This window comes from Trichomycterus rosablanca, chromosome 10, assembly GCF_030014385.1.
Source record: "Trichomycterus rosablanca isolate fTriRos1 chromosome 10, fTriRos1.hap1, whole genome shotgun sequence".
NCBI classification, from domain to species: Eukaryota; Metazoa; Chordata; class Actinopteri; order Siluriformes; family Trichomycteridae; genus Trichomycterus; species Trichomycterus rosablanca.
The window spans coordinates 27,913,859-27,930,950 of record NC_085997.1 but is presented as its reverse complement, the minus strand read 5'-3'; the positions used below and the strand labels follow the sequence as shown (position 1 = coordinate 27,930,950).

At 41.3% G+C, this 17,092-nt stretch overlaps 1 protein-coding gene across 1 annotated transcript; it reads left to right on the top strand.

Moving 5' to 3' along the window:
* The first annotated feature begins 6,528 nt into the window (after positions 1-6,528).
* On the top strand, positions 6,529-17,092 carry adgra1a (adhesion G protein-coupled receptor A1a). The gene is made up of 4 exons (XM_063003747.1): positions 6,529-6,612; positions 8,804-8,955; positions 10,670-10,765; positions 15,414-17,092. Exons 1-4 carry the CDS (start codon positions 6,550-6,552, stop codon positions 16,858-16,860), a joined length of 1,758 nt encoding a protein of 585 aa, XP_062859817.1. The 5' UTR covers positions 6,529-6,549; the 3' UTR covers positions 16,861-17,092.

Sequence of the window (17,092 nt, the reverse complement as noted above, 5' to 3'; positions counted from 1 at the left end):
TCTGTGCAGTGTTTCTCCCCGTGTCTGTGTGGGTTTCCTCCGGGAGCTCTGGTTTCCTCCTACAGTCCAAAAACATGCAGTCAGGTTAATTGGAGACACTGAATTGCCCTATAGGTGAATGGGTGTGTATATGTGTGTGTGTGTGTCTGCCCTGTGATGGACTGGCGCCTCGTCCAGGGTGTTATTGTGTGCCTTGCCCCCCCCCCCCACCCCCTTGACCCTGATTGGATAAGCGGTTAAGAAAGTGAGTGAGTGAGTGAAATGTGACCATGCTCATGCTGGTTCACAGTGATTTTTTTTTTTAGAAAGATGGGGCATTGTCTAACTATGTTACCAAATTGTGCCTGCATACTAGTTTTCCTAATCATACAGTAGTGTTAATAAGAAAAAGGAAAAGTTAACGTTAAGATTAAGCATGAAATGTGTGAACATCACCATTCGAAAACTGTGCACATTATGATTGCATTCATGCTTCTCTTTACTGTGATAGTAGAATTCCAGTCATCTGTCAAAGTCTGTCATTTTTTTCACCTGACTCATGCTGGTTCAAACTGTATATTTACACCGATCAGCCATAACATTAAAACCACCTCCTGGTTTCTACACACACTGTCCATTTTACCAGCTCCACTTATCATATAGAAGCACTTTGTAGTTCTACAATTACTGACTGTAGTCCATTTATTTCTCCACATACCTTTTTAGCCTGCTTTCACCCTGTTCTTCAATGGTCAGGACCCCTCACAGGACGACCACAGAGCAGGTATTATTTAGGTGGTGGATGATTCTCAGCACTGCAGTGACACTGACATGGTGGTGGTGTGTTAGTGTGTGTTGTGCTGGTATGAGTGGATAAGACACAGCAGCGCTGCTGGAGTTTTTAAACACCTCACTGTCACTGCTGGACTGAGAATAGTCCACCAACCAAAAATATCCAGCCGACAGCACTCCGTGGGCAGCGTCCTGTGACCACTGATGAAGGTCTAGAAGATGACCAACTCAAACAGCAGCAATAGATGAGCGATCGTCTCTGAATTTACATTTACAAGGTGAAACAACTAGGTAGGAGTGTCTAATAGAGTGGACAGTGAGTGGACACGGTATTTAAAAACTCCAGCAGCGCTGCTGTGTCTGATCCACTCATACCAGCACAACACACACTAACACACCACCACCATGTCATTGTCACTGCAGTGCTGAGAATGATCCACCACCTAAATAATACCTACTCTGTGGTGGTCCTGACCATTGAAGAACAGCATTAAAGGGGGCTGACAAAGCATGCAGAGAAACAGATGGACTACAGTCAGTAATTGTAGAACTACAAAGTGCTTCTATATGATAAGTGGAGCTGATAAAATTGACAGTGAGTGTAGAAACAAGGAGGTGGTTTTAATGTTTTTAATGGCTGATCAGTTTATGTTCACATTGCAGGATTTGATATTAGGTTCTAAATGCCAGAATACCAGAAGGGTGAAAATCACCATTATCAAGAGAGAGTCATGAATAGATTAACTCCTGTGAAGTAAGGACTGCGCTCCCACACATTATTCTCTCATTATCTAAGCTATACAAAAAATGAAAAGTCTGTGGACACCTAACACCCAAATTAAGAAATATTGACATGCAGTAAGTAATAGCCTCCACAACTCTGGCTTTTAGAACAAACCTGTCAATTTAGATTTATTTTTTGAGCTGTAAGAGCATTAGTGTAAAGCAGTCACAGTTTTATGGGGATCGAGTGAAAACTATACAAAATGGCAGTAAGAATGTGAATCTTATTCCGAACCATGGGCATTAAAAAAGAGCAACCCAACCCTGCCCACACAGGGTATAAGAATGTTAATTATGCTAGAAGACTTTCCAAATGGGCATTTTCAGAGATGGGGATTTGAGTCTGCGACTTGAGTCTGAGTCGCACGTAAGTCACACAGACAGCGATTTCAGACTCGACTCTGACTCTTTTCAAATGACTCAGATTCGACTCGTGACTCACAAAAATGACTTGTAGACAAAAAAATTAACCTGTGACAATTAATTATATAATATATTCTGATTGTGTCATTTTCTGCTCTCTAATAACTCATCATGGCTCCAGCCATTTTAACCCGCAACACACACAATGGGTAAATGTTCCAGCCAGCTTCCGACGTAGTGATGAAGCGTCGCTTCCTACCTTTGGAATCTCACCTTAAACGGTGGAATACCTTACATAGTGCACTTCACTGGAACAGTTGGTGTGAATGAAACGCTCCTACAGAATTGGTGCTAATGGTTGAAAGAACCGCTTTCTGAACCAATCAGACCTTCTAATTTTAATTTTATAATATATGTTTTGTGTATATTATATTGACTTGTGACTTAACTCGGACGCTAGCCTAAAGACTCGTGACTTGACTCGGACGCTAGCCTAAAGACTCGTGACTTGACTCGGATGCTAGCCTAAAGACTCGTGACTTGACTCGGACTCGTATTTTGTGACTTGTGAACATCTCTGGGAATTTGTGCCTATTCAGTAAAACAGCATTTGTGAGGTCAAAACGACATAGTATATAATCCACATTCCATTTTATTTAGCAAGTGTTTATTTGGGTTGGTCATGCAAATCCACTCTGGTTTTGTGCCGAAGTTACTTCCAAGGCTGGTGTTCCAACTGAGAATGGGTTTTCTGTCCACTTCAGTGCTCAATGCACACACAATGCACTTCATCACTCAATGATTCGGTTCTGTGTGCTCTTAGCCCTGCCACTTCACAGCTGAGTGATGCTCCACAAAGTTTCAGCTCACAATAACAGCACTTAATGTTGACCAGGGAGGCTCTAGAGAAGCAAAAATTAGACTTACTTGTTGAAAAGTTGGCATGCTAGAACACTGACATGATTGAAGTCACTGAGATCTTTAGTGCACCCCATTATACTGTTAATTAAGACTGCATGGCTGCATGCCTGATTTTTATCACCGGGTTTTATTGGGTGTGAGTGAAATAGCAGAATATCCTTGTTGTATGGTGTCTACTTAATTTGCCACATGTAGTGTACCTTGCCATACAAGTATTTGCCCTCTTCTTGAGGTTACTCAACCCTTAAACTTAACTGACTATGCCACGTTTAGCAGCAGCAACTGTAACCAGATGGATGCTTCCAGTAAACAGGGATCAGTCACATCACAGTTAAGGACTTTTGGCCCACATTTCTTTGCAATATTGCATTAATTTAGTCACATTAGAGGGCTTTTTATATAGCCATCAAAAATATACACCGATCAGCCATAACATTAAAAAACATAAAACCACCTCCTTGTTTCTACACTCACTGTCCATTTTATCAGCTCCACTTACCATATAAGAGCACTTTGTAGTTCTACAATTACTGACTGTAGTCCATCTGTTTCTCTGCATGCTTTGTCAGCCTGCTTTCACCCTGTTCTTTAATGGTCAGGACTCTCCCAGGACCACCACAGAGCAGGTATTATTTGGGTGGTGGATCATTCTCAGCACTGCAGTGGCAATGACATGGTGGTGGTGTGTTAGTGTGTGTTGTGCTGGTATGAGTGGATAAGACACAGCAATGCTGCTGGAGTTTTTAAACACCTCACTGTCACTGCTGGACTGAGAATAGTCCACCAACCAAAAATATATCCAGTCAACAGTGCCCCGTGGGAGGCGTCCTGTGACCACTGATGAAGGTCTAGAAGATGACCAACTCAAACAGCAGCAATAGATGAGCGATCGTCTCTGACTTTACATCTACAAGGTGAACCAACTAGGTAGGAGTGTCTAATAGAGTGGACAATGAGTGGACACGGTATTTAAAAACTCCAGCAGCGCTGCTGTGTCTGATCCACTCATAGCAGCACAACACACACTAACACACCACCACCATGTCAGTGTCACTGCAGTGCTGAGAATGATCCACCACCTAAATAATACCTGCTCTGTGGTGGTCATGTGGGGGTTCTTACCATTGAAGAACAGGGTGAAAGCAGGAGGTATGTAGAGAAACAGATGGTCTACAGTCATTAATTGTAGAACTTCAAAGTGCTTCTATATGGCAAGTGGAGCTGATAAAATGGACAGTGAGTGTAGAAACAAGGAGGTGGTTTTAATGTTATGGCTGATTGGTGTATATAATAATAAAGAGTAAGCAAATAGTTTATCTTAGTTATCCAGCTAAAGCAGAAGTAGTGGTTCGAGAGGCTTATAGGAAACAAGGCTACTGTGCAGAAACGGCTCATTTTAAAAGTACTAATGTCCTTTTCTAATACACTAAAGAGCACAAATTACACATTTACATATCTAAATTTACAAATGCACCCCAGTGACTCACAGTGTAGTGGGAGGCATGTACTTGTTGAGAGGAACTGACAGGCTTACAGCTCACCTCAACTAAAACAATAGACACACAATCCTTTTATAATTCTTGTCATTATGATTTAGCCTGAATGGTAATAAAATGATAAAATTTCCTAAAAGCAGTTTAAATCTAAGTTTAAATAAGTAAAGAAATATAACTACATGAGATAATTAAACAATAAGTATATTACTATGCTTTGTACCATGTATACAATGTAAAGCTAATCCATAGACTGTAGGCTACGAAGATTGATGTGCGGTGCACATCAAGAGAATACTACAAGCTTGAATGTTTGACAGCTACAATTAGAGATCTTGTATGTTTATTACTTAAGAGGAACAGATCACTATCTGACTGATCAGCTGATCAATATGATGGAATTTTTCTTTACTAAGCACTCTGATGGTGCAGTGGCCTAATCTCAGTGATGGGATCGGCCAGTTGGGTGTCTAAACAAACATGATTGGTTATATTTGTGGGGTGGTGGTGGGGAGGCTTCATGCCTAAAGCTTTGTGATAGATTGACACCCTGTCCAGAGTATTTCTGCAGTGTAAACATAGTTTTACATAGTTCATTTCTATGCAGACCTATAACTCCAATTGTATTGTACAATTTTGTGTATTAAATGTGTGCAGTTTTTTTTAAATGATCTTAATAAAGGGCAGCATGGTGGCATAGTGAGTAGTGCTGCCACCTTACAGCAAGAAGGGCCTGAGTTCAATTCCTTAGCTGGGTGGCCAGGTGTGGAGTTTGCATTTTTTTCTTGTTTTCCCTGTTTGCTCCAAGCCCAACTACACGCAGTCAGGCCAATTGGAGCTACCAAAATTGCTCTTTCTATGAGTGTGTGTGTGTGTGTGTGTGTGTCTGCCCTGTGACGGACTGGCAACCTATCCAGGGTGTTTCCTGCCTTTTGTCCAATAATTTAGACCCACCATGACCCTGGCCAGGATAAAGCAGTGGTAAAACATACAATGAATGAATGAATGACCTTAATAAGTTTCCACATATGTCTTTTTGTGTTGCAGGATTTAAAGAGGGTACTGTCCTTCCCTCCATATCCTGGGGACTATCTACATCCAGTTGTTTATGCATGCACTGCACTTATGTTGCTCTGCCTGCTGATATCAATTATGACGTACGTTATATACCACAGGTAGGTGCAGAAATAGGCTGTGTGGTGTTTTATGTTTAATACAATGCTCTGTACTAACAGCAAGCACTTATACACTGATCAGCCATAACATTAAAACCACCACCTTGTTTCTACACTTACTGTCCATTTTATCAGCTCCACTTACCATATAGAAGCACTTTGTAGTTGTAAAATTATCGACTGTAGTCCATCTATTTCTCTACATACTTTTTTAACCTGCTTTCACCCTGTTCTTCAATGGTCAGGTCCCCCACAGGACCACTACAGAGCAGGTACTATTTAGGTAGTGGATGATTCTCAGCACTGCAGTGACACTGACATGGTGATGGTGTGTTAGTGTGTTTTGTGCTGGTATGAGTGGATCAGACACAGCAGCGCTGCTGGAGTTTTTAAAAACCAAGTCCACTCACTGTCCACTCTATTAGACACTCCTACCTAGTTGGTCCACCTTGTAGATCGCTCATCTATTGCTGCTGTTTGAGTTCATCAGTGGTCACAGGACCCTGCCCATTAGGCGCTGTTGGCTGGATATTTTTGGTTGGTGGACTATTCTCAGTCCAGCAGTGACAGTGAGGTGTTTAAAAACTACTCCACCTGTACCAGCACAACACACACTAACACACCACCACCATGTCAGTGTCACTGCAGTGCTGAGAATGATTTACCACCCAAATAATACCTACTCTGTAGTGGACTTGGGAGAGTCCTGACCATTGAAGAACAGCATGAAAGGGGGCTAACAAAGCATGCAGAGAAACAGATGGACTACAGTCAGTAATTGTAGAACTACAAAGTGCTTCTATATGGTAAGTGGAGCTGATAAAATGGACAGTGAGTGTAGAAACAAGGAGGTGGTTTTAATGTTATGGCTGATCGGTGTGTTTTTCTTAGTTAAACGGTATTTTGTTTCAGTAATTATGAAACTACAACCTTACAAACTCTGTTTATTCTTCACTTTTGATGTTTCTGGCTCATGATGAAGAGTAATTCGGATCAGCAGGAAAGGATGGCATATACTTCTAAACTTCCTATTCCACACAGCCATGACATTCGGGATGTTTGCCGGAGGCATCAACCAGATAAAGCACCCCTTCGTCTGTCAAGTGGTGAGTCTTATCCTGTGCTGTCCAACATTTCTGTCATGAGGTTCATATTCAGAGTCATTAAAATACTGTATGTCCACTCAGGTGAGTAAATTGGTTTAGTGATCTTTTTTCAAACCTTGTAGCTCCAGTATCTAAATAGATCTAATTTGACATCAAGTTCTAGTTCTAGTTTTAGTCATGTAAGTCAGACATTATGTATGGTAAGATTAAAAGTTGGGTAAATATTTGAATGGATTTTAGCTTTAAGGTCTGTAGAATTAAGGTATTCTAATCAGTTATTAATCAGTTATTATAAAAGCAAATCTAAGTTCTCCTCTTAAATATAAGGGTAGCTGAGACCCCACAGTGCTGGCTAGAGTGTTTTACTGCATTGTGCCCATTGAGTCTGGGGAAACCGGACCCACTATGACACTGACCAAGATAAAGTGCCAGAAAAATATGCACCTGAAATTACATTGATTTTTTTTGGTTCATTGTATCTCTAGATTTAATGCTTATTTTTCCTTCTGACCTTGAAGTCTAAAATTATTTTAATTGTTTCATTGTTGTACTCTTGTATATTTTATATTACAGTAGACCCTTGAGTTACGAACCGTTTACCATACGGACATTTTTTTCAACTTAACATACGAACAAATTTCGGATTACGAACCGAAATTTGCGAAACGCATGATGTCACGAACAAGTTCACTCCGACCGTCTCTCTCTCTCTCTCTCTCTCTCTCTCTCTCTCTCTCTCTCTCTCTCTCTCTCTCTCTCTCTCTCTCTCTCTCTCTATATATATATATATATATATATATATATATATATATATATATATATATATACAGTATATATATATATATACGTATATATATACAGTGAGCGAACATTGGTACAGCGGACGGTGTTTTTCTTTATATTTCGTAAAATTCTATATTAAAATGTCCCCAGAGAAGAAACAGAGAAAGCGTTTTTGTTGTTGTACAATTACTCCTGCCAGTAGCCGACACTGTGTATCAGACAGAGGGGACATTGAGTAAGAGAGAAGTAAGTTATTCTTTCGTGCAATTACACCTAAAAAATACAACGCTATTGAAATAAAGAAGGAAATAATAGAGAAATATGAGAGTTATTGTTGTTTCTGGTAGATACAATGTATTATGGTGTATGGTACAGCACACGTACTGTACTGAAATGTGATGTGTGTTTATGTACAGTACAGTACTACTGTGTATTGTTGTTTATTATTGTTTATCACAAGAATGGCTATTCTATATTTTAAGATTTAAGGGAAAATATACTTGTATTTATAACAAAAAAAGATCATTTAAGACATTAGAAAGGTTAGGTAAGGGGGTAGTTTGGTTTGGGAGGTCTGGCATGGATTAATTCTATTTACATTATTTCTTATGGGAAAAATAGGTTTAACTAACGAACACTTTGACTTAAGAACAGCCCTTCGGAACCAATTAAATTCGTAAGTCAGGGGTCTACTGTATATTTTTAGCATTTAGCAGACGCTTTTATCCAAAGCGACTTACACTACTGAGACAGTATATTGTCTAAGTAATCGAAGGTTAAGGACCTTGCTCAAGGGCCCAACAGTGGAAACCTGGCAGTGATGGGGTTTAAACCAGTGACCTTTTGTTAACTAGTCCAGTACCTTAACCACTAGGCTACAACTGTCTTATTCTTGTGACATAAATTGTGCATAAATTATGGAATGTTTTATTAAAGTTACATGCATGTGAGAGTAAATTGGGGTTATAGTTTGCATATTATCTACAGAATAGGTTTTACACTCAAATTTGTTGGGTAAGGTCACTGATTACAGTTGTGTATATTGCTATATTTAATTTTTATCTTGATTGTGGGATGGTTTCAATTCTTGGATAAATGGTTTTCTTTATGCTGTCTACTTTTTATTCAAGGACTGAAGTACCTATAGAGAAAATGGCAAGGAAATTTAAATCTAGGACCAAGGCTAAAAGTCAGAGTATAAAGCTCCATTGTTTGCTGGCGGGCACAAGAGTTTTATTTGGGAGTCGGAGATTATTTGCAGAAGTGGGGTCACCTGCATGGCTCAGCTGGCTAAGCAGGCTTACCTCAAGCAATCCTCTCAGCACACCCGCATGCTCTCTTTTCTTGAATCGAGTACTGTTTAGCACTGACTCTTATGGTCTAAAGAGAGTGTGTGTTCTGCTTCAAGGTTGGCATCATCTTGCACTACTCTTCTCTCTCCACCATGCTTTGGCTGGTGCTGACTGCCAGGAATACTTGTAAGGAAGTCTCCAAGGCACCACGTTTGCCCCAGGACAGGAATCCACAATCACAGCCCAGACACAAAGTCGCCTTGTTCAAGTAAGTGCTTATAGAAACAGCTTGTGATAGTAGCTTATATGTCAAATATTGCTTATTTTGGCTGTATATTTTGGTTGGAGCCCTATTCTCCTCTAAGCATTGCCATTGTGGCATAAACAATGTCATCGACACTGCTACCAACCCAAATAACATCTGGTCAGTGGGGGTCTTTTTTGATTTATACATGGGGTAAAAAGGGTAAGTGTACAGAGAAATAAACAAATAGAACAACAAAAGAAATAAATGCAATTCCATTTTTGCTTAAATATTTCCATGTTTACTTCACTTCATTTCAGAGTCAAATATCTTACTGTTCACTTTACATTGTTTGTTTGTTTGTTTATTAGGATTTTAACGTCATGTTTTACACTTTGGTTACATTCATGACAGGAACGGTAGTTACTCATTACACAAGGTTCATCAGTTCACACAAGGTTATATCGAACACAGTCATGGACAATTTAGTATCTCCAAGTGGGAGGAAACCGGGGCACCCGGAGTAAACCCATGCAGACACAGGGAGAACATGCAAACTACACACAGAAAGGACCCAGACTGCCCCACCTAGGGATCGAACCCAGGACCTTCTTGCGTTTACTTTACATTATGCAAAATTTGTCGTTCCTTTTGGCTCAAGTGTGCATTATAACGTAACATGTCATAATAAAAGAAGCGCGGAGCAAGCACGCCAATTAGGGCATGGCGCGCACAGTGTTTTGAACTTGTTTTGACCTGTTGGACAGTGAGATAGTGAACTCGTGAACAAGAAGAGCCTGTCCATTACTATTCAGGCATACTATTGTGTGTGCATTAAAACGTGACACGTCAAAATGAAAGAAGCGCGAATCAAGTACACCAATCAGACACGGCGCTTGTTTTGACCTGTTGGACACTGAGATGGGGAATCGAGTTAGCGACTCGAGTCCGAGTCAAACTTAATTTGCATACAAATAGACAGACTTGACTTGCAATTCATCCCTAATGACTCCCTACTTGACTCAGACTCGTCAAAAATGAACAAGGGAACAAGAAGAGCCTTTCCATTATTATTCAGGCCGAAGTTCCTGTTGTGATGATGGTACACAGTTACTTTGTGACATCATTTTATATTAATAAAAAAAAATTTAAAAAGAAAGCGCCTTTTCATTCGTGGTTGGTCTCGCAATTTGGCGTGCTCAAATGAATTGCTGCTTGCAACGAATGAGTTTTGATCTTTGGAGTTACCTGTTTTTAAGTTCTTAATTGTCCTTATTCTGTGGGAGATTGATTATAATACTGAACACTAGAGCAGTTTAATGTAAGTTGACGTTTTGTTTGTTTATTAAGCGTTTTAGCAACTTGTTATTTTAACCGTTGTGTATTGTTGTCTAAGAGCCACTACGCATTTTGTTCATTGTGCTTATTTTGTACTCTGAATGAAGCTGTAGCCCATTAATGTGCTGTAAACAGTATATACATACACACATAAACAGTATGTGTGTTTTGGTTTAGTGTGGGCTTGAGGACAAGTGCTTTCAGAAAAACATATTACAAATACCAAAGTAATTAGCTCTAACAGGTAGCATTACACATAGAATGGTTTTATTAGCTAATCGTCCCTGCCTGGCAGATGCTAATGGGTTGAACATTGTGCTGAGCAGAAACAATAACTGTTTTCCTCTTCTCTATTTTCTAAGTTGCATTCTCATTTTGTCCCTTTTTAACTTTGTTTTAGACTTTATCTTTTTGGTGGTGGGATTCCCCTCATCATTGTAGGGATCACAGCTGGCGTCAGCATGGACAACTATGGGAGCGGAGATGTTGCCCCTTAGTAAGTATTTTTAGTGTAGGAGCCTATTCACTTTTTCACTTACGATTTATCTGGTTGGAATACTTTGTTATAAAAATGCTAATCATGACTGGGGCACTGAATAGTGGGTAATGATGCTTGGAGAAGATAGCCAGCCAGTTGGGTTTGAATTAGGGCTGTCACACGATTAAATTTTTTAATCTAGATTAATCACGATTAAATAACCAAATTAATCATGATTAATCGACTGCAAAAATAACTAAGCAAAATTTGAAGTTATGCACATTTTTATTGCAAGAACACGTTTACCAATAAAAAATGAATACAATTATGATGAAATTATTCTACAATACAGATTTTTAGAAAGCCAACCAATGCCTAAATAGAGTTAACAGTTTTTCAGCCAGTTATTTAAAATGACAAGTCTGTTCACATTATCTGACGAAAGTGAGGATCTTTTCCTGTTCATGAACCATTTCTAGATGCAACACCAGTGGCGTAACTAGGAGCTCATGGACCCCAGTGCAATATACTGTATATATATACAGTGTATCACAAAAGTGAGTACACCCCTCACATTTCTGCAGATATTTAAGTATATCTTTTCATGGGACAACACTGACAAAATGACACTTTGACACAATGAAAAGTAGTCTGTGTGCAGCTTATATAACAGTGTAAATTTATTCTTCCCTCAAAATAACTCAATATACAGCCATTAATGTCTAAACCACCGGCAACAAAAGTGAGTACACCCCTAAGAGACTACACCCCTAAATGTCCAAATTGAGCACTGCTTGTCATTTTCCCTCCAAAATGTCATGTGATTTGTTAGTGTTACTAGGTCTCAGGTGTGCATAGGGAGAAGGTGTGTTCAATTTAGTAGTACAGCTCTCACACTCTCTCATACTGGTCACTGAAAGTTCCAACATCGCACCTCATGGCAAAGAACTCTCTGAGGATCTTAAAAGACGAATTGTTGCGCTACATGAAGATGGCCAAGGCTACAAGAAGATTGCCAACACCCTGAAACTGAGCTGCAGCACAGTGGCCAAGATCATCCAGCGTTTTAAAAGAGCAGGGTCCACTCAGAACAGACCTCGCGTTGGTCGTCCAAAGAAGCTGAGTGCACGTGCTCAGCGTCACATCCAACTGCTGTCTTTGAAAGATAGGCGCAGGAGTGCTGTCAGCATTGCTGCAGAGATTGAAAAGGTGGGGGGTCAGCCTGTCAGTGCTCAGACCATACGCCGCACACTACATCAAATTGGTCTGCATGGCTGTCACCCCAGAAGGAAGCCTCTTCTGAAGTCTCTACACAAGAAAGCCCGCAAACAGTTTGCTGAAGACATGTCAACAAAGGACATGGATTACTGGAACCATGTCCTATGGTCTGATGAGACCAAGATTAATTTGTTTGGTTCAGATGGTCTCGAGCATGTGTGGCGGCAATCAGGTGAGGAGTACAAAGATAAGTGTGTCATGCCTACAGTCAAGCATGGTGGTGGGAATGCCATGGTCTGGGGCTGCATGAGTGCAGCAGGTGTTGGGGAGTTACATTTCATTGAGGGACACATGAACTCCAATATGTACTGTGAAATACTGAAGCAGAGCATGATCCCCTCCCTCCGGAAACTGGGTCGCAGGGCAGTGTTCCAGCATGATAATGACCCCAAACACACCTCTAAGACAACCACTGCTTTATTGAATAGGCTGAGGGTAAAGGTGATGGACTGGCCAAGCATGTCTCCAGACCTAAACCCAATAGAACATCTTTGGGGCATCCTCAAGCGGAAGGTGGAGGAGCGCAAAGTCTCGAATATCCGCCAGCTCCGTGATGTCGTCATGGAGGAGTGGAAAAGCATTCCAGTGGCAACCTGTGAAGCTCTGGTAAACTCCATGCCCAGGAGAGTTAAGGCAGTTCTGGGAAATAATGGTGGCCACACAAAATATTGACACTTCAGGAACTTTCACTAAGGGGTGTACTCACTTTTGTTGCCGGTGGTTTAGACATTAATGGCTGTATATTGAGTTATTTTGAGGGAAGAATAAATTTACACTGTTATATAAGCTGCATACAGACTACTTTTCATTGTGTCAAAGTGTCATTTTGTCAGTGTTGTCCCATGAAAAGATATACTTAAATATCTGCAGAAATGTGAGGGGTGTACTCACTTTTGTGATACACTGTATATATATATACAGTGCCTTGCAAAAGTATTCAGCCCCCTTGAACTTTTCAACCTTTTGCCACATTTCAGGCTTTAAACATAAAGATATGAAATTGTAATTTTTTGTGAAGAATCAACAACAAGCGGGACACAATCGTGAAGTGGAACGAAATTTATTGGATATTTTAAACTTTTTTTAGAAATAAAAAACTGAAAAGTGGGGCGTGCAATATTATTCAGCCCCCTTGCGTTAATACTTTGTAGCGCCACCTTTTGCTGCGATTACAGCTGCAAGTCGCTTGGGGTATGTCTCTATTAGTTTTGCACATCGAGATACTGAAATTTTTGCCCATTCTTCCTTGCAAAACAGTTCGAGCTCAGTGAGGTTGGATGGAGAGCGTTTGTGAACAGCAGTTTTCAGCTCTTTCCACAGATTCTCGATGGGATTCAGGTCTGGACTTTGACTTGGCCATTTTAACACCTGGATAAGTTTATTTGTGAACCATTCTATTGTAGATTTTGCTTTATGTTTTGGATCATTGTCTTGTTGGAAGATAAATCTCCGTCCCAGTCTCAGGTCTTTTGCAGACTGCAACAGGTTTTCTTCCAGAATGGTCCTGTATTTGGCTCCATCCATCTTCCCATCAATTTTAACCATCTTCCCTGTCCCTGCTGAAGAAAAGCAGGCCCAAACCATGATGCTGCCACCACCATGTTTGACAGTGGGGATGGTGTGTTCAGGGTGATGAGCTGTGTTGCTTTTATGCCAAACATAACGTTTTGCGTTGTGGCCAAAAAGTTCGATTTTGGTTTCATCTGACCAGAGCACCTTCTTCCACATGCTTGGTGTGTCTCCCAGGTGACTTTTTATAGATATCTTTGAGAAATGGCTTTCTTCTTGCCACTCTTCCATAAAGGCCAGATTTGTGCAGTGTACGACTGATTGTTGTCCTATGGACAGATTCTCCCACCTCAGCTGTAGATCTCTGCAGTTCATTCAGAGTGATCATGGGCCTCTTGGCTGCATCTCTGATCAGTCTTCTCCTTGTTTGAGCTGAAAGTTTAGAGGGACGGCCGGGTCTTGGTAGATTTGCAGTGGTCTGATACTCCCTTCATTTCAATATGATCGCTTGCACAGTGCTCCTTGAGATGTTTAAAGCTTGGGAAATCTTTTTGTATCCAAATTCGGCTTTAAACTTCTCCACAACAGTATCTCGGACCTGCCTGGTGTGTTTCTTGGTCTTCATGATGCTCTCTGCGCTTTAAACAGAACTCTGAGACTATCACAGAGCAGGTGCATTTATACGGAGACTTGATTACACACAGGTGGATTCTATTGATCACCATCAGTCATTTAGGTCAACATTGGATCATTCAGAGATCCTCACTGAACTTCTGGAGTGAGTTTGCTGCACTGAAAGTAAAGGGGCTGAATAATATTGCACGCCCCACTTTTCAGGTTTTTATTTCTAAAAAAAGTTTAAAATATCCAATAAATTTCGTTCCACTTCACAATTGTGTCGCACTTGTTATTGATTCTTCACAAAAAATTACAATTTCATATCTTTATGTTTAAAGCCTGAAATGTGGCAAAAGGTTGAAAAGTTCAAGGGGGCTGAATACTTTTGCAAGGCACTGTATATACAGTATATATATTATATACACCAGCCCCCCCCTGTAGTTACGCCCCTGTGCAACACGTATAACGTCATGTGGACCCACATCGTTAACTATGTTAAAGCGTCTACAGTCCATTGCGATCCATTTAACACCAGTGTTTGTAATGTTCCCATGACATGTACAGTTCATGCGCTTTCCATCCAGATTCCTCTTAAATTAAGCTGTCTGAGCTCATTTAGCCTGTAACGTGTATTCGTGCGCGCAGATGCCTGACGAGCCAAAGGCATGGTTTGATCAAAGATGATATTGAAGCATCGATTAATAACTGTCATTTTGTCTAGTGATGATTTCTCACGCTTTTTGAAAACAAAAATTATTTTTTAAAAACACGCTATATTTCACAATATGTAGCAGCAGCAGCAGCTCGAGTAATTTGTAACTCATGACCGCAAACTGGAAAAAGACCTGTGTTATCGTTACACAGTATAAACACAATGTTACTGTGTTAAAGCAGCGCAAATTACCACAGAGACACATGTTTACATGGCACAAACACAGCCCAATAAAACATTGTTTGATAAAAAATTTTAATCTCGATTAATTTACTTAATCGCGATAAAAATTTTAACGCATTAATCGCGTTAATTAACGCAATTAACGACAGCCCTAGTTTTAATATTTTTTCAAATTAGCAATGCTGTTGTTTGAGTTGTGTTCATGCTTTAACTTAGTTGGCAGTAAATAGGTTCACACAGATGTTGCAGATTTGGCAGGAAACATCTTAGTTAAGAAAAACACATGATAGTGTAGTTGGTTAAAGAAAAGTGGTGGCTTTATTGACTAAGCTGATATTTCTGTCATTCTCTTTACCTCTGATGAAGTTGTTGGATGGCATGGGAACCAAGTCTCGGAGGCTTCTATGGGCCTGTTGCCTTTTTGGTTCTGTTGATGTGCATCTACTTCCTGTGCACCTTTGCGCAGTTGAAACGGCACCCGGAGCGTAAGTACGAGCTAAAAGCAATGACTGAGGAGCAGCAGCGTCTGGCTACAGCGGAAATCGGCCACTGCCATGCTGCCAGTGGAGAGCCTGGAGAACACAACGATCATTCAGGCTGTACAGTCATTACTGCCTCTATGCTGGCCAACGAGCACTCCTTTAAGGCCCAGCTACGGGCCACCGCCTTCACCCTCTTCCTCTTCCTGGCCACGTGGGCCTTTGGGGCACTGGCTGTGTCCCAGGGTCACTTCCTGGACATGATCTTTAGCTGCTTGTATGGGGCATTCTCAGTAACATTGGGGTTGTTTCTTCTTATTCAGCACTGTGCTAAACGAGATGATGTATGGCACCGCTGGTGGGCCTGCTGCCCCTCGAAACGAAAAGTGGATGTAAACGGAGAGGCAGGAGGCAGCACTCAAGTAGAGAGTAAGACAGAATTTGAGGTAGAGCCAGCTTGCTCAACTAAAGCCTTATTGTCCCCTCAACTCCACACCCAATCACCTCACTGTAGTCTGAGCTCCCTGCCCTCTGGACAGATCCCTGTGAGCCCCTACTGCACCACTTTGCACTGCTCTTCCCCTATGCTGGGCGGCTGCCCCCGTCCCCAGTCCCTCCCTGACGAGCTGCCTCGTCCTGCCCTGCCCCTCCAAAGCTGTCTGAAGGACAGGACTAAATCACGCTCATTCAGTCGACCACGACCCTGTCTCAGGGACTACCACATGACTTCAACCAGCTTGGATGGAAGTGTGCACAGCTCCCACCTAGACAGCCCTCACAGTGTGCACCTGGACAATCCTCTTGCTTGCCATACCTCACACCTGGAGAGCCAGCTATCCTGTCATAGCCCTCATCCAGATAACCAGCTGCGCTGTACCAGCCCTAATATCCAGTTGGAAACTCTAGCATCTCACAACCTGCATGATGGCCTGTGCTGCCATGGAACACACCTGGACAGCTCGCTGCCGTGTCATGAAGGGCACACCTGTCATAGACACATGTGCAGTGCCAAAGTAGACATCTTCTCCAGTTACTGCTGCCCCAAAACAGACTCTTTTCCCAATGTTTCCATCGCCAAGGATGCCAGCACTGGTTCCCTGATGTACAGTGGGACTAAAACAGCTACCAAAAAGGAGGATATTATGCTGCACCTGGAAATCCCACCTCCAAGAGCCTCTGTGTCAAGCTCTACCGCCACTCTCAGCAGAAAGGGTTCTCAAAGCCGGAGAGAGACAGTAAGTCGCAGTGACGGCCAGCAGGAGGACTACACATTTAACCCTGATTCTACAGGTAACATCAGAACTGGGCCATGGAAAAATGAAACCACTGTGTAGCTTTTAAGCACCCTGCACCCCTTCCAAATAAACTGTTACTAAACTACTGTGTAGTCCCAGGGCTGTTACCCAAATAACCTCTGAACAAAACTACTGTGTAGTGCATCTGACATGATTCTCACCTTCATACTTCCCTAACATTCTTTTTCTCATTGATTGGGATTCCATTACTTCCATTACTCAGACATCTGTGTTTACTTAATTCCCTGTTTTTGTCATAAAAATGCTCCCA